At 39.6% G+C, this 25,288-nt stretch overlaps 1 protein-coding gene across 1 annotated transcript in view; it reads left to right on the forward strand.

The window, feature by feature from the left end:
- The first annotated feature begins 222 nt into the window (after positions 1 to 222).
- Positions 223 to 25,288, forward strand: part of SUZ12 (SUZ12 polycomb repressive complex 2 subunit) — a 44,859-nt gene continuing 19,793 nt past the window's right edge. The window contains exons 1-8 of the mRNA XM_090061717.1: positions 223 to 752; positions 2,988 to 3,034; positions 3,138 to 3,202; positions 12,601 to 12,669; positions 16,422 to 16,471; positions 22,333 to 22,418; positions 23,945 to 24,173; positions 25,010 to 25,112. Of these exons, the coding sequence (XP_089917843.1) occupies positions 263 to 752; positions 2,988 to 3,034; positions 3,138 to 3,202; positions 12,601 to 12,669; positions 16,422 to 16,471; positions 22,333 to 22,418; positions 23,945 to 24,173; positions 25,010 to 25,112 (1,139 nt within the window). The 5' untranslated portion in view covers positions 223 to 262. The remainder of the gene's footprint in view (positions 753 to 2,987; positions 3,035 to 3,137; positions 3,203 to 12,600; positions 12,670 to 16,421; positions 16,472 to 22,332; positions 22,419 to 23,944; positions 24,174 to 25,009; positions 25,113 to 25,288) is intronic.

Here is a 25,288-nt window from a genome sequence, read left to right on the forward strand (position 1 = left end):
CGGGATGACACCTCCGGCGGGGCGGGGCGGGGCACGGGCAGGGGCAGGGGCGGGGGCAGCGCGGGGCCCGCTCCCAGCATGCCCCGCGGCGAGAGCGAGCGAGAGGCCCTTTCCCGCGAATTCAGTTCAAAGGCGGGGAGGGTAGAAGCGCCGAGCGGCGCCGCGCACCGACCAACCAACCTCTTCCAGAACCATCTGTGCGTCACGGCGGGGCGGGGCCGGCGGAGGCCAATCCGACGCGGCGGCGCCATCCCCGCGGCCAATGGTCGCGCGGTGGGGGCGGGCGCGTGGCCGCCGTCGGGTTCGGCTGGCCGCGGCACTGAGGGGAGAGCGGAGCGGAGGGGACTTGGAGGAGTTGGTGGCGCGGCGCTCCCCTCCCCCCTCCCTCCCGCCGGGCCGGGCCAGGCCAATGGCTCCTCAGAAGCACGGCGGAGGCGCGGGGCCCAGCTCGGGCTCGGCCGGCGGCGCCGCCTCGGCAGGAGGAGGAGGAGGAGGCGGCGGCGGCGGCGGCGGCGCTGGCGGCGGCTGCGGGGGCTTCGGGGGCTCGGCGGCCGCGGCGGCCGCGGCGCCGGGCGGGAAATCCGGCGGGGCCACTGGGGGAGGAGGAGGCGGCGGCGGAGGCAGCGGCTACTCGGGCGGCTCCTCGGCCTCGTCCGCGGCCACGGCGGCGGCGGCGGCGCTGCCCCCCGTGAAGAAGCCGAAGATGGAGCAGATCCAGGCCGACCACGAGCTCTTCCTGCAGGCCTTCGAGAGTGAGCGCCGCGCCGCGCCGGGCCTGCGGGGGGGGAGGGGAAGCGGAACCGCGCGCGGGGAGGGGGTGCGCTGCGGTTCCCCTCTTCGGAGGCGGGGGGAAGGGGCGCGCGAGGGGGGAGGGCGGTGCGGCCGCCGCCACGAGGATCCCTCCGTTCTCCCTCCCCCAGCTCGGGGTTGTGCTCCTGGGGAGGAGGACACCTCCTCCGCGATCGGGACCCGCAGGGGGAGGTTAAGGGACGTGCTCAAGGTCGCCGCTGCTAGGTGGCAGGTCTGCAAACAGACCGTCCCTCGCCAGCCCCATTTTAAAGCGCACAAGCATCTTTGCATGTGTTTGCCTGTTAAGGCTTGAAAAAGGGCATGTTAAGAAGTAGGATTTGGGGTTAACGTGTAACTGTGGGCAGTGCAGCAGGGCTTGCCCCTTTTCAAGGTCATGTAATTGGAAAGGATGTTTCACCCTCCCAGTCCCTTTTTGCCCCCACCTGTGCTGACTGGTCAGTAGGTGAATAAATAAATATATAGGAGGTGGGTGGGCTTCAAACAGCCCCTGGTGTAATACTGGCTTTACACCTGGCTTTTTATTTCTTTGGCAAAATGCGATCTTTGTTTGTTTGTTTGTCTTGAAATGAAATATTATGTTCTCAAGACAGAGCTGGGCTTGTTCATGTTTTTTGAAACTGCAAGCATGTTTTTGTTACTTTGAGTGTGAAAAAACTTCTCTTAAATGATGCCCCCCACACACACATATACTATTTCCTCTTTCTGTCAGGGTGCCCATCCTTTTCTCTGTCCTTTATTTTGATCTTTCAACTTGATTTAAAACATATAACCTTTACAAGTATCACAACTTGTGATTTGCAACAGGGAGGCACAGAGTTGAAATGAGCAAGTCCTTAGTAATCTCAGTGCTCAAACATGCTTACACATTATGGAGCACTTACTACACACACAACTGATTGTTACAATAGGCACCTTATTCCATTATTTTAATGTGCTGACTTCTTCATTTATTTTAAATGTCCTTTCATTGCAACATGGCTTCCTGTTACTAGAACATATTAGAAAGATTTTACTTCTGTCTCTCTTTCTCTTTATATACACGTGTGTGTGTGTGTGTGTGCGCGCGCGCACATACAAAATCTCATTCTTAAAATGCTAATTTTGTTAGCTTAAAAAAATCTTGCTAAGGTGGCAATAGGGCCATCCAGTCTAACTGTATTGTTAGTCATTAACTATATAGGAAGCCTGTACTTTAACTTGAATGCGTTTTAGTTTAAGCTGTGTCTTTTTTCCATTTAAGAGCAGTTTATACAGATGCGGTTTGTCCAACTGAAATAAACTGAACCTAAACCAAAATAAGATTTGTCCATGCAGCCGTTTGCACTGGTTCAGTCAAATTGGTTTAAACTAACACTTTGTAGTTAACCTGATGCAACTTGAGCTCTGGTTGCCAGTCCTTGTATTGAGCTTGTTTATACAATAAGAAATCATAAATCCAGTGTCCTCAATCAGTACTCAAGATAAAGCTAATTTGTTGAAGCAGGAGTTAATCTTCTGAAGTCAATATTTTCCTGTCTTGTAGATATAAAAAGACTGCTTATCCGGGGTACACAAGTTTCTTAGGTCATTTGATTGTCACTCCACAGCAAGATTATTTTGGTGTACAGCTGCCTCCACAAATGATATTTCATTTTGCCATAAAGCAACTAAAACCATATGCCAACTTGTCTGATACATTACGTAGTCTGTTATTTAGGAATTGTATGGGTTACATTGTTTATTAATTTGGGGTGGAGTGGAATCTTTCTTGATCAACATTTTAAAACAAGAAAAGAAAACAAGCTGGGGTCTCTTATGTCACAAGCCATCTTCTGCCTAGCTGTTGACCTTCTAAAGGGTACAATGTGGGATAGCATCTCTGTAGAAGATCAAGGATGGTTCATAGTTGCTTGACTATGCCACTTTAGTGGCATAGTCAATGCCAGTGGCACATCAATGCCACTTACTTCCAGTAGGATTTGAATTTGGATCTTGTTCGGACCACGGATACAGGAGTGTAGGCTTCATTTGTTAATCTGGATTATGATCTGTATATCATAATTTTAGGTTTTTAATACTTCCTATTAAATATTTTCTTTAACCCATATTTTAGGATTGTCAGAATATTCTTAGTATTTGTTATAAGTCTTAAGATTTTGGGCTGGGTGTGCCTGATAATGTGTGTTTCTTTTCCACAGAACCGACACAGATATATAGATTTCTGCGTACTCGGAATCTAATAGCAGTGAGTAATTGCTGATTTTAATCTACCTGTTCATTTTTAAACTTGTAGGAATCTTTGTAGATGAAGTGGTTTAATGGCTTCTCCCATTTTTTTTTCTTTGCAGCCTATATTTTTGCACAGAACTCTCACTTATATGTCCCACAGAAACTCCCGAACAAATATCAAGAGGTAATTTTGATTTTGAAAGCTAATTCGAATATTTACTGATTTAAGAAGCAAGAGCCAAAGGAGTCCTTATAGGAGATAAACTGGTCTTTTCTTCAATTGTAGCGTGAAAAATTGTAGGCATTTTTCTTAAGTTCTCTAAAAGAAAATTTGCTATCTTACTGGTTTTCAAATCTAGTGCAGCTTGTATTTGTATAAAACTGATACATATGCCTGTGGTGATTATTGGCTTTGATGGGAGAATTAAGACCTGGTATAACTAGCTGCAGGACCTGAACCTCAGTTCTTATTAAAGAAAGCTTCATGTGATGTCCAGTAATAGAACCTTTGACTGGAACAAGAGAGAACAATAGCCCAGTTTTCAAGATAGCAGAAGCAATCACAATTTGTTATTTGGATTGTCTAGTCTCAAATGGCATTAGAATGGCCTATATTTTTAACACATTGTCATGTTTGTTAAATTAATATTTTTTTAAAAAAAACTAACACGATTTATTCATCATAAGCACACTAGTGATTATAGATTGTAAAGGGAAGGGTGCTATATCCATAAGGTAGCTAATAGTACAATTTCTAAGTCCTTTACATTTATTTCCGTTGTCAAGCTGCAGATCATTCATTATTCTGTCGGTAGGTAGAAGCCAACACTTCACTGTTTAAAATATTTGAATTGATTGACCAGTTGTAGTCCTACAGTTTGAAATAGTATTAATGTTGAATGGAACATTCTTGGTCAAGGATATATAAGGGATAGCTATAAAATTTTGATTGAACAGGTAATTAAGAGTGGTACATTTTGTAAAAAAAAGCACACAAGCTGTTGGTGACTGTCTTATTTGAATATGCACTTTCTTGTTAATTATGCAAATGCTGTATCTGCATTCACAGATTTTACTTTAGTTAATAACTAACATTTGATGTAGTTCTTTCTTGCTATTCTGAACTTTAAGCATCAATGCCACTTACTTCCAGTGGATGGAAGCAGTTGGGGGGGAAAAAAACGTGCACCTACAATGTACTAATGTTCTTGTCTGTAGTTATTTTTATATCCTGGTAGAAGATGTGCTTGGAAGTATGTCATGACTTCCTATCACACTTGGAGATGCTCTTTATTTTTGGTGACAGTTACTATAGGACTTGGACAGTTTATCTTGGTCGTTCTCTTTATTTGTTCTAAAATGGGGCAATACCAGGTTTTAAGAAAAAAAACCAAACAGTATTTTTTTTTAATTCCAAGCTTCTGGGAGTAGGGTTCCAGGTCATAGTTTGAAACTGCCATTCTCATTTTCCAGCAAGTTCTTCAATGGCTACTCAAGAAACCTATCCTGTGCAAGCGACTGCCATGTCTCAAGTCTAAATCGTATCGTTATCTGCTGGATGTACCAAGCAAATGTGGCCTTCACATGCAAGAACAGATGCGTGTGTTGTCCAAATTATTTCTTATTTTTACCTATGGATAGTTTAAATGTCTATTACCTGAAACTTGTTTTGTTTGCTTAGATGTCTCTTGTTAGTTGCCAGGCAACCACAAGTGGTGTTTTGCATATATATATATAAAGTGGTGTTCAATGTTGCTAAATAGGAAAATTCCCTTTCCCCCGCTGGATAAGAAATGTTCTTATTTTTGCGTGAAAGATGTTGATATTCACTAAAGTTTAAGTTTTTTATAACTATAAAATCAACTCATAACTATTAATCAGGTTGTAGAACTGATGTTTTAGGCAGTATTCAAAGGACTTGGATATTTTTAGTTCTTGAAAAGGAAATGTATTGTTTTTCAGAACATTTTTAATCTGTTCTCTTGAAACTTTAGCTTTATAGAAGATTATAATGTCACTGAAGTAAGCTAACAGGTTTCATGGACAGTTGAGTGAAATGTTGGGAGGAAAGGTGGGGAGTAGGAATTGACCATAAGTGTTTGCTTTCCCAGAAATTGGATGATTGATATCTTTAAAATGGATATCCTGTTTTTAATGATCTGGAGTAGCTATGTAAACGAGGGGATTGATTATTCCTCCACTTTCACTTTTTAACCAATAGAAGCTGATTATCCTAGTAAGTCTTTTTGCTGGTATAACTTACGCTGGGTAACAGTTTAAGATGTACTATCAAAGAAGCCACAAAAAACCAAAATTTTAAGGAGTCTACCATAGGGGGATTGCTAGTATGCCTTTTTCTTGGTGTCTGTTTTCACAGATCTCTTCAAATGCAGGCATGTTCAATCAGAATTCCTATAACCAGTTTATTATTTACTAGATACTATATGTAGTTAGTTGGTATATATTGGATCCAATTGCTGCAGGGAGCAAGAGGCTTTAAATGGAGTGTTATTTAGCATTGAAAATTTAGCTGACTGAGGCTTAAACATGGGGAATTCATATATGCAGCTCGATCATGGTGTAAAATTAACAGACTTAATATGGTATTTTATGAAGACCATATTAGTTAGTAATGATTCTTTAGGATTAGCAATTTTTCTTCCCCCTTTTTTAACATTTGTGAAATTTGAGTTTATTCCAAATAAATAGGGTTAAACTTTATTTAGCTCAATTGAAGAAAGCCTTGAATGTGCCTGTCCGGATCTCAATTAGTAAAATATTGTTGCTACTCTGATTGCTGGTTCAGGGCTCTTCTTCTTGTGTGCTTGTAATTAAACTAGATGTTTTTCCACAGTTTGTGTGCAAGTAAGAGGTCTTTCAGTTGCTGCAGCAAGGTTCTTCTTCGTACAGGTCTCATCAAGGAGTCAACAAATGAGCTGGTGTTTCACAGTCTGCACTTCACTGCACTTGCATATATTTGTGTTAGAGCAGCCCCATTTGATCATGTTGTTTTTGATCTTCCAGTTCGTATGCACTGTCAGTTTGGGCATTGCCATGTTGGACAGTCTAGATCAGCCCCTGTGAGACGGTCCTCCTGGGGTCCTAGGTCCATTTCCGAGGACCTGATTGCATGTAATCTTTCCTTCCATAACCTCAGTGGTACCTTGTCAGCCATTATGTCCAGTGGTGCAACAGTGGTCACAAAACTTACTCACTTTTCTGTGTGAGCATAGAGTGGATGCCTGGGGTCTCTTGTCTGCTGTGATTTCTCTTTTTGGCTTGCTATCTTTCTTCTGATGTCAGGTGGTACAATGCTAGTAAGTACAGGCTTTCCTCTGGTATTGGCTTTAGGCATCCTGTTATTTCACAACGGCTGTCATTTAGAGCAGAGTCCTATTTCTTAGCATGAACTGAATGTTTGCATACTAGATGTGCATACTCTGCAATGGAGTTACACAGGGCCATAACAGTGGTTTGTAATGTGGTTTGTTTTGCTTCCCACTTTGAGGTGACCAACTTTCAAAGTATGTTGTAGCAGGCACTGACTTTCCCTTTCATCTTCTCTGCATGTGCTTTGAAGGTGTTTTGGTTTGTTGTAACCCCCAAATACACAAGGTTTGTGTGATTTAGTCAGTAAGATTCCATCCCAGGGGATGTTTAATTTCTTCTTGGCTTCTCTGGCGTAGGTGAAAAGGTGTGACCTGCATTTTGGTTGGGTTGGCACAAAGCTGGTTCTTATTGTAGTAATCTGAGGTTGCTCAGTGCACGTGTCAGTCTTTTCCTCAACGATGGCTGAGTCCTTCTCATGCAACATGGTGCATAGTTCATCAGCATATATGAAGCTCCTTGCATTACTCTGTATGGGTTGGTCATTGGAATGTATGTTAAAACACATTGGTGCTGCTAGCCATTTTGTTGTTGTCTTCAACGGCTCCGTTTCTTGCACAGTTCTGTGTAAAAATGTCTGTTTAAAAGAGATTGGATGAGCTGTGCTAGGTGGTAGCTGTGTGTCATATCGTAGACTTTAGTAAGCAGGTTTTGGTGGTTGACTGTCATATGCTGCTGATAAGTCTACAAACACAGCACTGTTATCATCCCTTTCTTGAATAAAGTCTATGATCAAGATTAATAGTTTCTTAAAGGCTTTTTCAGAAGCCAGGATAAATCTAGTGATTCTTATCTAGTGTTATGTTTAAGGAATTCTAGCAGACCTGTACAGGTACAGCTTGCAAGTCATGTTTATTTAGATTTTTTATAACTATTAGATAAGGGCTCGGTTTACTAGACTGTATAGATTATAATTCTAGGATTTCCCTTCCCTACCCTCCACCTCTTTCTAAAAACAAGTGCGGTGCTGGTGATATTCAGAAAAGTAGCTGATTTTAATGAATGAATTTGCGTATGGCTAAGTAATTAGCATGCTAAGTCTATTGATGTTAATTTCCTTAGTGTTTAGAGCCCTAGAGTCCAGGATTTTTTCTCACTTCTTGAAAATTCCCCTCTGAAGCTTTAATATTCCAGTTCAAACTTTTTCTTATAATCCTTCCTTTAAGATTTTAGTTACTTAGGAAGTACAGATAAAACACTATTTAAACCAACTATTTTGGTTACCTAGGTTAAATGCAGCATCTCTTGTTTCATTATCTAAACCTAGTTATTATAGAAAAGATACTTTATTTCTAATGCTTGTCCCAACATGACATTTGTTTTGCCTGTAAACTTGCTTTCACAATCTTAAACTTCATAAAACAATTGCAGCTTTTTTTTAACTAAAATGATCAGCATGTATTGATTTGTAAATTGGGAGGTTCTGAAGCCTTCTACAGTAAGTTTATAGATTGATTAAATTTTTTACCTTTTGGTGGTGTTCTTAAATGCTTCTAAAGTGGCAGTTCATTTGAAGCTTGAGTTCATGCTGTAGAGCACTGGTTTTTAACTTTTTTGTTTTTTAAGACTCAAAGCATCCTTCCAAAACTTAAAATGGAATCCAACTGAATCTTAAATGAAAATTAAAGAAATAAAAATAAACATTATAGTTCTTACTAATTAGCATACTAATTGATTATATGTTTGTCACCACCATCCCGGGCAGATGGAACTGTGTTGTGTGCCTTCCTCGGGGCCAGATTGGGAACTGTCTGTGGCAAGAACGTGGTATTGCCATAGCCCTTCCTGGTCAGACTCTGCATAGCACCTCCTGGAAACAAGAGGTGCATGGGGCAGGTGGAACTACTCCATGTTCCTCTGTTTTTAGGAGGCATGCTGGAGCCAAACTGGGAAAAGCTACAGCAGAAGCAGTGCACCTGCCTATGTAATATAATGCAGGGATGTGTTGATTTCTCCTGCAGCAGCTTCTCGGTTCAGCTCTGTACCTTCTGAAAAGAAGTGTGTGGGGCAGTTTCAGTGTGTGGCAGTGGTGCCGATGTCATGCTGTCCCTGGTGACATCCTGGTTGGGAACCACGGCTGTAGAGTCATTACAGCTTAGGATGTTTCATTGAACATCTTAAGTGTACAGTAAGTTTGTACAAATAACAGGCTTCTATTAGAATAAAACTTCCTTACAGTATGTTTGTGTGCACATAAACACTACAGTATCTTATATCTGTTGCTAACTGGATAGGGCAGTCCAAGCAGTCTCAGTAGCAAGTGCATTGGTTGGAAACTTTACTTAAATTGGACATGCAGTGATCTCTGTGGGAGCATTAGTAAAGTGGTATGTTTTGGGTTCTGTGTGCCCTTTTTCAAATTGTCACCTTTTTTGGCCGGCTAGCATTTAAATTTAAAACTGAGTGTTTATGTATGTATTTATGTTTTTATACCTGTAGCAATGAAGATTTAAAGATGGAAATGACCTATAACTGCAACTAAATAGTAGGGCTGTGTAAAGCTTTGGGTGCTGATTCAATTTGGAGGAGACTCGGCCCAATTCGATTCGGAAATTCAGTCACTGAATCGGGAGACCAGTAAAAAGGTCCAAATCGATTTGGTGATTTGGTCAGTCCCCACTTGCCGCTGTGGGGAGCTGGACCCGGGCTCCATGCCGGTAAGTGGGGGGTGGTTGTAGGAGGGAGAGAGGATCATGGGGTGGGGGTGGGGGGACCCCTGCTGGGCCTCATCCTTTACCTGGTCTCCCAGCCTGGTCAGTGGCAGCCCTGCCCAGTCCCAGCATCCTGGCATTAAAAAAACAAACAAAAATAACAAAAGCCCCATGCTCACGGCCTCTGCAGCATCTGTTGGGGCTTCTGGGGGCTTGTGGCAGAGACCCCTGTGCAGTGGGGGGCAGTGAGTATTGTCCCCCTGGCTGGCAGGAGCTAGTGGGGCGGGGGGGTTGCTTTTTTTTTTTTTAAAGAGCCGGGATGCTGGGGCTAGGCTGGGTAGCCTTTAACGGGGCTGGGAGACCAGGCAGGGGTGGGGCCTGTTTGATTCAGCAGCAGCCATATCTCTGAATCGGATTCAGCCAGATAGTTCAAATCACCAAAACGAATTGCTGTCTGAATCCAAAGCGAATACTAGCTGCTTTGCACAGGCCTACTAAATGGCACAATTCATTGCCTTTTATTACTATTTGAAAATAACTACATGCAAGACTGGAAAAATACTCAGGGATTTATCAAAATTGACAAGAATTGTAAAATGTTTTCAGGGCCTTCAGTGTATACTCAACCCCTTATGGCATAATCCTCATGTTAAATAACCAAGCATGCAGCCATTTCTTTGCCATGTTCTCCTTTCAAAGTCATCCCAACCACTTTATTATGAGTTATCTTAGGAGGGGTGGGCAAAATGTGGCCCATGGGCCAGATCTGACCTGCTCACAGAAAAGGCCTAACCCCACCTGTTCCTGCCTAGGGTAGCCTGCGCTAGCTCCTGTCCTATGCATGCTGGCCAGCAGGCACAACTTCCTGGTGAGGTTGCTGCTGCAGCTGCCTGGATACTACTCTGCTCCCCCTGCCTCTAGTGGCTGCTCCTCCTCCTGCCCCTGCTGTGCTGCTCCTGTTACATGGGGGAACCATGGGGCATGTCCCAGCCAGGTGGGGAGAAGCTGCAGCTGGGCAGGTCCTGAGCCAGCATGCAAGGCTCCAGCTTCAGGTTGCCTTCCACCCACTCAGCTGCCTGTAGGAGGATCTCTGCATGCTGGGGCAGGGAGCCACCCAAGTTAAAGCTTCCTCCATGCCTAGCTGGGCATCTGCTTCCTGACAGGCATCCCTTGTGTTACCTGCTGCCCAGAGCAGTACAATAGGGGCAGGATGAGGAGGAAGAGCTGCTGGAGGCGGGGAAGCCAAGCCAGACCTGGCGGCTGCAGGAGCAACACATACTGGCCTGGGCTGGGGTGGTGCTCTCCAGTGGGTGCAGGGTGAGTGTGGGCAGAGGCGTGGTTTGAGCTGCCCTGGATGGAAGCAGGCAAGGCTCGGCTCCACACAGTGCCGTGGAGCTAGCCATGGGCCAGATAGAGGTGGTGCACAGACTGTACCTGCATCGCTTGGGCAAGCCCTACTACGTGTGCCCCCTGTCCTCCCACCCTTGGCTGGCACCTGGATGTAGCATGTGGACAGCATCCTATACACACATGCACCCCCCCACACCCCCACCACTTACATACCCTGCCCCTACACACATCCCCCTACACAATATATGAGTAAGACTATTTTGAGCTGTTATGCAATCACCTCTATATATACTACTCAAAAAATCCAAAACATAAATCAGGACAATTTTTTAAAAATAAAATTAAAATATGTTATAGTAGATGTTTGATTCTTAGAATACGATTTTTTTATTTTATTTTTTTTTCATCTATAACTTGTTAAAATGATATATTCTGAAAGATTTTGTTTGTGGTTCTCAACAACTCACCAAAACAGGGTTTAGTGGCTCTCCAGCTGAAATAATTGCCTAAACCCTGTCTTCATGATGTGTGGTATTATCTCCTCTTAACATATTAAAGTTTGAAATACTTCAGAGGCAAATGGAGGAAGGACAGCAGAAGGGAGTTTGTTACTTTATTTTTGCAGTATAATATAAGGATAAAAAGAACCTTGTAAAAGAGTCTTGGATCAGACATTGATTTTGCTGACAAAAGTCATGAGTGTTACAACAGTTTCTTCAGTAAGGGTACTTAGCTGTTCTGTGCTTGTCTGTATTGTAAATAGTGTTTTTGGCCTAACTGATGATCTGTTTTTAAAATAGACTGTAGAATGTTATTTGAGAGTTGATTTGATTTAGCTGAGCTTGTTGCAGTGCCACTAAGAAACAGTACTGTGCTGATGTTACTAAATCTCTGTTTTTTAAAGTTGATCTTAATGTCTCCAGAGCGCTACTTTAGTGTACAAATATTGGGTGACCCTTAATTGTTGAAATTTCTGCAGAGTCTTTGGGCAAAAACTTATGTATACACAACCCATTCGTATGTTTGGTGGAAAGAAAGCTTTCTTATCGGTGGAGGCAATTCTCTACTTCAGTGAGGGCCAACTCTTTTGGCAGGGGTGCCATAAATTAAGCCCTCCACCTTACCCGAGTACCACTCTGATACCCTAACCCTTCCTGATCTGCTGCTTTTCCTTTTGCTTCTTGCCTGATCTGCTTCTTACTGCTTCCCCAGTCTGCAGCATGCCACTCAAACTGCTTGTGCCACTTTTGTGGCATGAAAGCCCCTACTCTAGTTGATGCTTTTTTTCATCATTTTATTTGTATTGTTTAGGCTATGGCATGAAATATGAAGCAGGCTGTATTTGCTGTCAGTGGCCATCAGAGACAACAAGTGTCATCTGCCTCACATGTAATCTGGTTAATCTAGTACTAGTCAAGCCTGCACAATGTATTGGAATGTAGAATAGCACCTTGTAATTTAAGAAATTAATGTAATAACGTAATATATAAGATGAGTAGGTTAGTGAGATACCAACCTTAAGAAGAACTGACCTAAAGTGATTATTCTTCTAAGATTTAAAGATACGCCTTGCTTTGCAGAGTATTTCTTGAAGAAGCTTTCTGCAGGTGGTCTCACAGTAAATATATTGACACGTGTCTAGTGTTCACTAGTTAAACTTTTATTGGGAGAAAGAATCAGAGTTCTTACAAATTAATCTGGATTTTACCATGTAGTAATCAAATGAGACTTTTTCTGGTAAACTTCCTAAATGGCTAAAAGTGAAATAGGCAGGTAGCTAAATTGTATGCTGATCAGTTGGCATGAAAATCAGCATAGTAATAGTTAATTTTTGTCTAGGCAAGACTGCTAAATATCAGTTGTAGTTGCAAGTATATTTGTACCAAAGTTTGAATGGGTTTCCTGTCAAGCAGATCTCGCTGGCATTAGTGTTTAACATGATACCATTTGCAAAACTATTTGACTGTTCTTGTAATTATCCCTATGACCACAATACTGTGGTATAACTTTGGTAACAAACTACTCCTTGGGCTTTTGGGGAGGTAGTTTGCTTAGAACAGTTCATCCAACAAGTTTTTAAAAGGAAAATGCAACTGACAAACCTGATTTTGAAACTAATATCAGGGATACTGTATGTCGTGGCAGTACTTCCAAAATATGACAGATTTCTTTCCATGTATCTTGTTCTTCCCAGGAAAACGTTCAAAGTAGATGACATGTTATCAAAAGTAGAGAAGATGAAGGGAGAGCAAGAGTCTCACAGGTATCTATTTACTTTTATCAGAAGGTCATGTGTGGTTCAAGTGGGGGTATAATAAAAGGAAATGATTATGATGAGTGTGCTTAGTACATGACAACAATGTTGCTTCCAACACTTCAATGTATATATCCATTGGTGGGAAAGGGAAATATACTTCTCTTTAAAAAAAAAAAAACTTTTTCACAAAGGCCCAAGGAAGAAATTGTAAAACATTTCATTATTTTTCAGTGAGCAATTGCTGTTCTTCTGGGAAAAGTGCTTAAACTATTATCAAGCTATGAAATAATGGGCTTCATTAATGTAATCAAGTTTTTGTGTTTTGCAGTTGTTTGTGGGCATTGTGGAAATAAGCAAGTAAAACTGCATATTTATATTGTAGTTAAATTGAAAATATATGGAGTTGGCAAAGCACATTTTAGTAGTTTCACATTGCCATAGCTAGAAGTTTCTCTCTTGTTTAGGCTTAACTTGTAACCCTCTAAAATGTAGTTTCTTTCATTACAATTTTTAATTTTTTTTTATTTTGATCTCATAGCAGACCCCCAAAGTAGTGTAAGGTATGTATCATTCTACTCCAGTAGAAATGCTTGAGAGATCAGACCTTGGTGAGGAATGTAGAACTACTTAATTGACAAACTCTGAGTTTCTACCCAATAAACCTCACATTTGAAAAGATGCTTCAGCTTCTTTTTGATACTAATTTGCCTTTGTAATGAAAAAGTATGCAGAATAGTTGGGATGTTTCCATGGGCTGCATATAGACAATTACTGAGAAATTAGGTGATACTGTGCCAAAAATATCTGCTTTTCAATTTATTAAATGTGTTAATTACAAAGAAGCGCACCTGAGCGGACAGTTTATTACAAACTGCAGTGTAATCTAATTTAATATACTGGATGTATTAAAAGAAGGATGTCTGCAATTTACTGAGATTTTAGTTATATATATTTTTAAAAAACAAGAAAGTATCTCCCTTGTTTTTGTGGGGAAAACCCACACAAACTGGAGAGAATGAAATTGGACAGAGAATGAAACTGACCACTTGTAAGAAGTAAACAAAATGTAAAAATCTCTATGCCATGAAAATAGTGTTATAACAGTGGCTAATAATACATCACCATTTTTTAAGGTAAGTTAATGTCTATGTCTGTCACTTTATCTGTAGCAGCACTGTTGTATTTTTTGACTGTAGCATGTCAGTTTAGTATTGGAACTGAAGGAAAGATTTCTCTAAATCAGTAACTTGTGTGAACTCTCAGAGTAATATACTTTTCTCTGTTGAATTGTGACGATTATTTTTTAGTGTTTGTTTTTCCTTGAACTAAATTAATATTGAAACACCCAACAGTTGCAATGAATGCTGTACTTGTATTAAGAATTGAATATCCTTAATGCATTGCTAGTTGTCGAGCTTTAGGTTGCAAAAACATTTTCAAGTTGAACTCCATATAATGGTACCTTATACCATTTTATTTAATGGCAGTCAAAGGGCACAAGTTTTGCCAGTAAAAAAATATTAAACCAGTAATCATTAATGCAACAAATTAATGGCATGCAAGAAGTCTGCAAAAATATGAGAAGTGACCAAAACACATTGTTAGTCTAGATGATTTTGTAAATCCTGGGCATGAGAGTATTTCTCCTCTTAGTCTTAATTGACAATCTAATTAGGCGTTAAACTACCTGAGCTATTTCAGGAAGAACGTTAATGAGTCCTGTTTAAGTACTGCCAAAAGAATTTTGTTCTATTCTGATGTCCATATGAAGAGATCGTAATTAGTTGGCTTTACGTTCTTCTTTGGTGCAAAGGCTATGGATAATTAACCAAGAGATTTCTAGGAGTTGTTTAATGGATTATGATATTTGAAGCTTTCATGAAACAGTGGAACAAAAGCAGACTTTGAAAGACTAGCATGAATTTCCAGAATGTGGGAAGGCTTTTCCGATACAGATGTGCTTTTGTACCCTTTTAAAACAAAAATATATTGCAACGCTTAATAAATAATTACGAAGTTCAAGTGCTGGATAGATCTTTTGGGGTTATATTAACCTCTTGTTAAATGCTAAATCTTTTGTTTTATTAATCCAGTTATACGTACATTACCTATAACTATGGTTCTTATAAATGGTTTTTTTCTTTGCTTAAAAAAGGTCAGATGAATCTCTAGTTTTCAAGGATTAGTTTAGGATCTGACTGTGAAACAAACTTAGTTTAACAAATTCCTTTTTTTGTCTAACGTAAAAAGTTTTGGTTTTTTTTTTTAAATACAAATGCCCATCTGAAAATCATTTGGCATAATAATATCTTTTTTTTCTGATATAAGTATAGATGAACACTATTTTCTAAATATGGATTGTGGGGCACTTGTAACCTCAAACTTTTCATGTTTAATAATTGTCACAAAGTTAAGGTGCACCACAAGAAAATTCCTCCTCAAAACTATTTTGAGTCTCAATGACTATATTGAAAATACTTTGGATGAAGTTAGTCAGAAAACCTAACAGGACTGAATTAAATGGCCTAAGTTTTACTATAACATACGTGGGGCAGTTTGTTTGTTTTTGGTAGAAAAACAGTATGAAGTTGAAGATGTGCCTTTCCTTCCGTATAGGACCTTATAGATTATGGATGAGTTTGTTAGTGGTATTTTATTTTATTTAAAATAGTTATTGTTCAGCCAAATGACTTTGTTTCTTGAACAACTTTTTTTCACTTTTTGCATGTCCTTCATTGTGCTAAATTTAACCATTATCATTTGAGTTAAAGGATAAAGTGGATCTACCAAAGTAAAGTTGCAGAATTACCTATGTAATAAGAGATGTAACAATATGAAATAAAACATATAATAATTTAAACTAATGAGGAGCTTTTGTAATGTATTGTAGGTGGGGCTGGTAGTGCTAGGTATTGCCTTTGGATAAAGTACAAGATCCTGTTTTTAATTCCTTATCGTTAAATATTTATGCTAAAAATGTCCATGCTTTGTGTCTGTCCCCAGCTAACTTTTGTTTGAAACTTCAGCCAAAACAACTTGGCTGGGTAAAGTGTGTGTGTAATGCTTCTTCCACTCTGCTTTGGTTCTCAGGCTTGAGTGTTGAAGGGGGTGACCTATTATCTGTCCTTAGGTAAATCTATCAAAGTTTGATTTTAAAAAATAAGCCTTTGAAAAATACTGATTTTGATATGCTCAGTAGAGACTTCTGTTTTAACAGTTAACATCTTTAGTAGATTGAGGAATAGATTGGGATAAGGAGGTTGGTGGTCGACTTCGAGAATTCAGCTGTCTTAACCAGAGTCTTTAGTTTATCTTCTGTGATCCCTGCCTCACCTACTGCATACCTTCCAGGTTCTGCAACAAATGGACCTTGTTGCATACCCCTGGTTCATCCTTGGAACAAATTAGTCTTACATACTAGAGGAAGGGAAGGTGGCGGAAAAATGATCTGTGATCATATAATTGGAAAGTGAGACGGAGAACTTACAATAAAGTTGAAACCTTACCTATTTTTGCCTCCTGTAACAATTGCTCTATGCAGGCTATTTGCAAAGAGCAAGTTTGTCTTTAAATTTGCATGAGTGCCATATTAAGCATACCGTAGCTTTGTTAGTTAATGGTGAGGAGGAAGTTGACACTGTTTGTAGATGTAGTTCTGGTTTTTATATCTGTTTTCAAGAAGTAGCTGTTTTAATATAACCCTCTTTTTTTTTTTTCCTTTTCTCTCCTCCCCTCTTCTCCCTTCCCCCCACATTTAGCTTGTCTGCTCATTTGCAACTCACATTCACTGGTTTCTTCCATAAAAATGGTATGTCTATTTATTATTATACTAATTATAATTATAACTAACATAATGAAGTTGTATAATTAAGCTTTTAGTAGAGCTATAAACTGTAAAGGGATATTTACAGTGGATAGACTTGCTGTGTATTACAATGCCTGATGATTACAAAAAATACCTTTTTTAATTGCTTTGCTATTGTACATGCACAATAAAATATTGCTATAGGTAAATACTTTTTCACCACAAGTACTTTAAATATCGTTTAATTGTAGTAAATCGTGCAGTCTTGCAAACTTTCTTTACAGAACGAAAGCAGATTTTATTAAAGACTTAATCTTCATCCTCTTAAGCTCCATTAGCAGAGCATTAAAATAGACTTGAGTTCTTTGCTTTAAGAATGCCAACTTGTGGAAATATTGTTTTCTGTTTTTGTACCATTTTGTTAATGGTAAATTTAATGTTTTGAGGTTAAAATTAGAAGAATGAGACTTTTGCTCATTTCAAATACCATCTAGAAATGAGGCAGAGAGCCTTTCCAAGAATTGGATTAACATCCTGTTTAATGTTTTGCAGTCCTAAAATGTGTATCTGTAAGATGCTCAGCCTTAAAAAGTTTACAAAAATTTTGAAGGGGTAAACAGTAAGAGCCTGAGTTCAAGGTTTTGTTTCTCTAGTCAGAACAGCAGCTGCATTCTTTCTGTTGTTTTAAGTATTGGTAACCACTGTCTCTTGATGGAGAAACATGTTTGAACTAAGGAGATATATATTTTAGAATGTGGCTAGTAATGTTGGAAGTTTTCTTGCTCCCTTAATAACTAATATATTTTACTTGTACATGTCTAAAAAGTATTTAAAATTGTGGCTGCTAGAGTCGGGATTTTAAAACTATTTTTTCTCTTGGCTATTAAAAAAAAACCCCCAGGGATTTTATTCTTGGCAATTGATGTTGCTCCCTTGATCTAGAGAAGTGGTTGGCAGTGTTTTGGGGCCACAGAACAGAAGAACTCTGCTTGGGTCTTAGCTGCGGTCAGAAATCTGGCTTCCCTGTCCCACCCCCCCGCGGCTGTGGTGTGGAGACAGCTCCCAAACACCTGCCCCCAGCAGCCACATATTACTGATTCAAAATCAAGTTTTCCTTCTGTGGCATAACAGACCAGCATCTAGAGAAAAGTGTTAGTCTTCTTTGGCAAGTTTTTTTTTTTTCTTCAGTTAAGTTCTGCCCTCAGGTGTATTGCTTTAAGCAGGGCAGCAACAGGAGATCATAGAGTCCCATTTTTAGTGGAGAAGAAGAGGGTGTGAAGGGTAGTAAGTGCACAGTGCTGTATTTTGAAACAAAAAATCTCTTCTCAGTCTGGCACCTGATAGGAAGACCACTGTGCAAAACTTCAAGTAACTGGGGTGTATAATGGTGACATTGCGCTTCTGTATGGACCCTATTTGTTAGACTTTGGTTTAAAATGTCCTTTGGTTGGTAGGTTCTGAAACTGTTCAGGATGTTTGTATATTTGGCATAAGTCAAGATGAGAGCTCTTTTTGTACTGTGACTACTGTAGCCACAAAATGCTCATATGCTTGCCTTTTTTCCCCTCAACAAAGGTAGGAACAATGAAAATGATATGATTGTAACCTTTTTCATAGTATATGTAAAGAACAGTATGCCGAGTGATGCATATAAAATAGAGTATTTCAGTGAATGACACTTGTAAAATGCTGCACTTTGATTTTACAAGAATTGTAACAAGGCTAAAAATGCATGCGTTAGACATGCTTGCTGTTTAGGCAGTCAATAGACATGTTTTCTGTATTGTTTGTATGCTTGCTTAAATATGATTGAGTAAAAATTCTGAAGGCTTATCTGAAAGCTGAAGAGCAAGTAAATTGTTGCAATTCTGTTAGTGTCCCCTTTTAAGATAGGTACACAAACACTTGTCATTAAAATTTAAAAAAATAGGAAAAAATATTAATAACCAAAAAAGGTTGTTTCTTTAGTGCAAATACAGGGTGTTTATGAAGTCCTGGTACAACTTTAAACTTCAATAATTTTGGATGTACACATGATGGAAACAAACTGTAAATGGTGATTTTTAAAGAATAATTCAATAAGTTTTAACACAATACAGCTCAAATTTCCAGACTTTAACATAACCACCATCTTTCATGATATATTCTTCCATTTAATTTTCCATCTTGTAGAAAACATTGTCCAGTTGCTGCTGAGTGAGTTCATGAATTGCATTTGTGACCCTTCCCTTATGCTAAAAAACTTATGCTTTCAGTTGCCATTTACAGTTTGCTTCTGTCATGTGTATATTGAAAATTTTTAAAAGTTTAAGTTTAAAGTTGCAAAATAAACACCCTGTGTAATGTCAGTATGCAGGGTAGTGCCTTAATCCAAAGTTTGAAGTTTTGATTTGAATGAGTTGGTTTAAATCCATAACAGATAAAAATGGATTACGGTGTTGATAGCAATTGAAAAATTGGCATAGCTCTTGAAAGTCTTGATTTAAGCAATATATCCACAACTTGTTACTTGTTTTCACAATTTGTGTTACTATCTAAGGATCAGTGTTAATTTAAAACAACAGCTTTGCTGAAAATTGCCTATTAAACATGCCTGGCAACAGCAAAACCTCCTTTGAATGTGAAAGTTGCCAGAAATTTTCAGCAATCAGTCATCATAATAATACTGGGAGGTTACTTACACAGCAATGCACCATTAAGAAATTAAAGTTAATACAGAATATTATTGAGTTAAATGATCCAATACACAGAGATCACCTTGGAAGGCTCACCATTTCACTTCATGTGAAGCTGTGATTTTGAGGTTCACATGAACACATTTTATAATAAATGGCTTGGACAGTTGGATTTTGAAGTAAAGTTAGTTTGAATGGGAAGATTTATTGAGTTTTGAAATTTTAATCTTTGGTTTATATTTATATTAACATTTACATAAGCACTTACAGCTATATGTGTAGTGTTCTGAAATATATTTGAATATGCAGTAAAAGAAGTTGGGAGGAAAAGCATTGGACCATGGAGGATATGTATCGAGTCCTTATTGAATTATGCTGGACTTAAGAAAGAAGTGAAGAACACCAAAATAGGCCAGTTTCTTCTACACTCAAGTTTGATGTAGTTGCCTTTTACTTGAGGCTTGTCTACAGAAGATGGGTACTGGGTCAACGTGCATGGATACTGTTTCACAACAGGAGTGCTTTGTTCCTATTTAGTATAACACACTTTGAGTATATTATAGAGTAAAATGTACCCCTCCCCTCCCTACCACATACAATTATTCAGGAATTTTTAAATTTTAAGCTCTATATAAACTGTTACTTTCAACTGTACCAGCTAGAGTATTCTTTATGTAAAGTTTACATGGTAAGAGTGCTTGTATCCACTATACACTTTTTTAAACCACAAGTTCAAATTGGCATTGCTGATCATACTGCTGGTAGTAGCCATCTTGGAGCTTATGAAAATTGGGATGTCTGTGTACAGAGCTTATAAAACTAATTTTTATAGTTTTATACTCTGAATTTTTCAGTCCTCTCAAGCTGCTTGATGAATTCATTCTTCATGGGCTTGACTTGTATAGTTTTGATTTCTGATGGTTTCTGGTTCCTAAGCTATGGTGCAAACTAAATCATAGTTTTTGGAGGAATTTTGAGAAGAATTTTACGGACAGCAATTTAAGCCACTATCTGTTGCGGGAGTTTTCTGGGTTGAATTCACTCTTGCCCTTTTTCTTCAGTTAAATTTCGAACCGGTGAATATAGTTTCATAGTTTCTAAGGTCGGAAGGGACCTGAGCAGATCATCTAGTCCGACCCCCTGCCATGGCAGGCAAGAATACTGGGGTCGAATGACCCCAGCAAGATGTTCATCTAACCTCCTCTTAAACACCCCCAGGGTAGGAGCCTGCACCACTTCTCTTGGAAGTTGGTTCCAGACCCTAGCCGCCCTGACCGTGAAGTAGCGCCTCCTGATATCTAACCTAAACCTACCCTCTGCCAGCTTGTGACCGTTATTCCTGGTCACTTCTGGTGGTGCTCGGGGGAACAGGGACTCCCCCAATGCCTGCGGATCCCCCCTGACTAGTTTATAACAGGCCACAAGATCCCCCCCTCAGCCTTCTCTTTTGGAGGCTGAACAGGTTCAGGTGCCGTAGCCTCTCCTCATAGGGCCTGCCGTGCTGTCCCCTGATCATACGAATGGCCTCCTCTGGACTGTCTCCATGCTGTCCACATCCCTCCTGAAGTGCGGTGCCCAGACCTGGACGCAGTACTCCAGCTGCGGCCTGACCAGTGCCGCATAGAGGGGGAGGATCACCTCCTTGGACCTGCTCGAGATGCATCTGTGGATGCATGATAAGGTGCGGTTGGCCTTCCTAACTGCCTCCCCCCACTGCCGGCCCTATCCTGCTTCTGGGCATTATTGCTGTACTTCACAAAAATCCTAGTTAAACTTTTTAGCCATGCCTAGCATCTGAGTCTGCATGTATGGTGTAAGCTATATTGCATGTGGATCTTGTTTGTCCCCAAAATCTCTGCCCTGTGGCAATTTGATTAGGATGGGCCTAGCAGAGGAGACGTACCTTTACCCTATCTTTTTAGGTAACCTGAGATGGATACATTCCTGGTGGGGGGGAACCTGCTCCCTCTGCCTACGTGACTGGCATCAGCTACCTGGGTGAGGGGCATTAACCTGGTGGGGTAGAGTCTGCCCGGCAACTAGTGATGTTTTTTAAATTGGTTGGCTGACAGCCAACCAGTGCTGGCCTCCCCTGGACCAGGTGAATGAGGTCACGGGGCTATGTAAGTTAAGACTGCCCAGGAGGAGGGGGCAGCAGCCATGCGGGGTACTCAGACTTAGAGAGGAGCTTTACCATCTGAAACTGGGCTCTCTCCCCCATAACTCATGAGCTAGGAACTGCCTGCCTCCAGAGGGAATCTGCAACAGCCTCTGGATGATTCTTGTGAGTAAGCACTTGAGATCTGGTTAGATATATAGCTGGCAGCAACTCAGATGAGTGATCAAAAGGCTACCTTAGCCAGACTGTTTTGCTGTATGGGATTTTTATGATATTGCTCTATCTTGTTAACCCTATTTTCACCCTACCCCTGTAATCAGTAAAATTCTCCTTTGTGACCAGTGTAGGAGACTTATTGAGGGGTAGGTCTAAATTATGCCTAAGAGGCCCCTGAGGTCCACGGACTAGGAGGAACCCTGATTTTGGGGAAGTGCCCCAAGTGCCTGTACTGGGTTGAATACCTGTAGGACTATTAGGCCTGTGTTTCCCCGAGGACACGGGGCCGAGAGCGTCCCCTCTTGGGGTGGTGGCAGCTTATGTTACCCTCAGGCTAGCGAGTGTGCTCCAGGAAGGGGGACAGCCAGGCGTGAGGCACCCCTAGGGAGGCACTCGGAGCCTGGAGGGTGAGGTGTATCAGTTGCGCAGGGAGGTGGGTGTATCAATGCAGGAGCATCACCTACTGGCCCACCACAGATCTAACAAAAAGATCTAGTCAGCTTCCAATTATAGGGGCTAAGTTGTTCATTTTCTTCTTGCTATAAAAGCGAAAGAAGAAAAAAAAATACTGTACTAATAACGAAGAGCAAAGAACACCAGTGGAAATGAGTTTGCACTTTTTAAGTAAATATCATCTATACTTGTATGTTTTTAACTGTGAATAGTGCAGCAATGAAAAAGCAAGGTACATTCCGAAGGTGGGGGAGAAGATCTGTGAAATTTCAGTGAGAGAATAAAATTTTGAACTTGCTTGTAAATTCTTGTGCCTGTAAATACCAGCAACTGGAACAGGTAAATTTACAGTACTAAATAGAGTTATTACATTTTCAGGACTTTAATTTTGTTTTGTTTAGATAAGCCATCACAAAACTCAGAGAACGAACAAAATTCTGTAACCCTGGAAGTACTGCTTGTGAAAGTTTGCCACAAGAAACGAAAGGTAACATGACTTGACAAACTGTTAATGCATATTCAGTTGCTAAGTTTACATGATTCTGGAATATCTTTTTAAGGAACATTGCCAACCTTGTGGCTAATAATAGCATGATGTTGCTTTGGTTAAAAGATTGTTCATCTTAGAGCTCCTTGGAAGTAATCTTATGTAAATTACTTTGGATTATGGGCAAGATTTTCAAAAGCATTTAACTCTGCTTCCATTCAGGTCAGTTGGGAGTTTAATAAGGGTTTTTATAACTTAACTGCTTAGATTGAATTCATTGTGTATTGAGCCTTTTATTTAAATACACTTTGAATGTGTTTGCCCCAATCAATAATCTGGATCTCTATTTCCAATTTATTTCTATTGAATTTGGTTGCATTCTGGTGTTGCTTGAAGATCTGAATAAGTTTAGGTGATGCATAAAGGTGATGCTATGAGGAGTTTAAAACCTCAAAAGAATATTGTCCTTTAATTTTCTTTTAACAACTATATAGGCATTACAGTTTATTTGCAGAAGTCATTTAATTTTTCTTTAAGATGCTGTGACTTTTTTTTGCTCACGGCATTACCTATTTTTACATTTCATCCCAGTTACTGTAATCAGTAACTTTGGTTTCTTGAAATTATCCACACAGTTAATTGAACTCTAGGATTGAATCTAGAGACAAGTTCTAATTCTGACAAATTTTTCCTTCATCAGGTTTTTTTACATCCCTTGGAAACCCTTATTGCCATAATTTGGGAGTTCCCTGATTTGGATTGAAAATACTTTTTCATTTTGGTTTAACTTGAGAGAAAATATTCTGTTTTCATCTAAAACTGTTCAGTCATTCTGGGATGCTTTTAAAAGTTATCATTAATAAATACTCTTCTGTGGAGTGGATGAATAGGATGATGGGGGTAAAGGTTTTGATTATTTTAAGATATAAATGTTGTTGAAGTTCATAATTCTGAGGGCTTCCTGCCTTGTAGTTCCAATATTACAGAGTGTTCCATGATCTATTTGGGAGATACTGAATACAGTAAATCCTAGGTGAGCGGTTCTTTATCTCACAAAAGTCATGAGTGCACTTTGTAAATTGGAAGGACAAGGCAGGGGGCCATTAGAATACATGTAACCAAATATTTCTTCTTTATTTTTTGAAGTAAACAGAATTACATTGGGATTAAAAACTGTTTTACAATCTTTTTGAATGCCACATGGTTAGTGTTTAAATTAATCACTTTTCAGAAAGGTGGCTGCTGCCAGAAGTGGTTATAAAATGCCAGTTCTATTAACACTTTCAATTTTCTAGTTGCATGCCAAGCCTGATGCTATAATTATGGCTTGGTAGTTTCCTAACTTCCATGTATTTGAATCTACTCATGCCAAGCAAATTAGTTTAAATGGCTGTTATTGTCAAAGTGATGGCAGGACAGCTACTGTTTTATAAACAAAGTTAGGGAAGATTAAATGTATTTTAGCATTTTTATTTCCTCTTTATAAAATTCCCAAACCTTAAACTCTCCTCTTTCCATGCTTGTAGGATGTCAGTTGTCCAATAAGGCAGGTCCCTACAGGTAAAAAGCAGGTGCCTTTGAATCCAGACCTCAACCAAAAACCAGGCAACTTTCCATCACTTGCAGTTTCCAGCAATGAGTTTGAACCCAGTAACAGCCATATGGTGAAGTCTTATTCGTTGTTATTCAGAGTAACTCGTCCAGGAAGGAGAGAATTCAATGGAATGATCAATGGCGAGACCAATGAAAATATTGGTAACTTTGGGGTTTTGTGGGGGGATTTTTTGTTTTTTGGGTTTTTTTTAATGTGCTTTTATAGGTTTAGCTTATATGTGGGGTTTCAGAACTTTGGTATAAATTGTGCTTGGTGGGCTGCAGAATCAAGCAGATGATTAAGTTGGCTTTCACTGATTTTTTTTTTTTTTTTTTTTTTTTTTTTTTCCTATTTCAAAACAGTACCTAATACACATTTGTTTTGGATTATTATTACTGTGCATGTGTTTTTGCTGTTTGATGAACAAATGTAAGGCTGGCTTTGACACTGGGTTGATGATACAAATCCAATAACTGTACTTTTTTATTACTGTTGCTAAAGCCTTGTCAAAATGGCATTGGAAGGTTACTCCTAATTCAGATGTCTGTATTCCATGGTATACTGGTCTTCGTGAGCTGAGTAAATATGTTTTAAAATTGAAGCAATACTAAAGTGAATACTTTTAATCGCAGTTATGCAGTGTTTTATAAACATAGAAGTTTTAGTAATCTTATTTGGAGCATACTAATCTAATTATTTTTTGCTATTATAGTTATTAAAATACAGTATGCAAGGGAAAGGAGAAACGATCCAAATTCTGTAAGCCAATTTAAATAACTGCAGGTTAAAATGAGCGATTTTGTGTATGTAACTAGGTGGGACTCGATCTAAACTTAGTTTCAAAAATTGTGTTGCACTATGTTTCATTCTTCAGCTGATAATTATAAATTAAAGCTCATGTAACTGTCATGAATACAACGTTGGCTCATAATTCACAGTAACATCACAGCTTAATTTTTTGTGTTTAACAGTTTTATGTCTTATTTTTCAAATGCAGATGTTAATGAGGAGCTTCCAGCCAGAAGAAAACGAAATTCTTCAAATCGTGAAGATGGAGAAAAGACCTTTGTAGCACAAATGACGGTATTTGACAAAAACAGGTAATGTGATGGAAAACAGTAGTTTAATTGTTATGCATGTGGTTACTAATGTCTTTGGTAGTCTCTGTATTGTTTTCAGAAAATAGCTGAAGTAGATGGTCTTAAATTAGATTTTGCCCTGAAAATACTGTCTTTGTGGCGGGGAATAGCTTGCAGATCTCATGGTGAAAGGTAGT

The sequence above is a fragment of the Crocodylus siamensis genome, chromosome 8, assembly GCF_052110815.1.
Source record: "Crocodylus siamensis isolate JL-2025a chromosome 8, ASM5211081v1, whole genome shotgun sequence".
NCBI classification, from domain to species: Eukaryota; Metazoa; Chordata; order Crocodylia; family Crocodylidae; genus Crocodylus; species Crocodylus siamensis.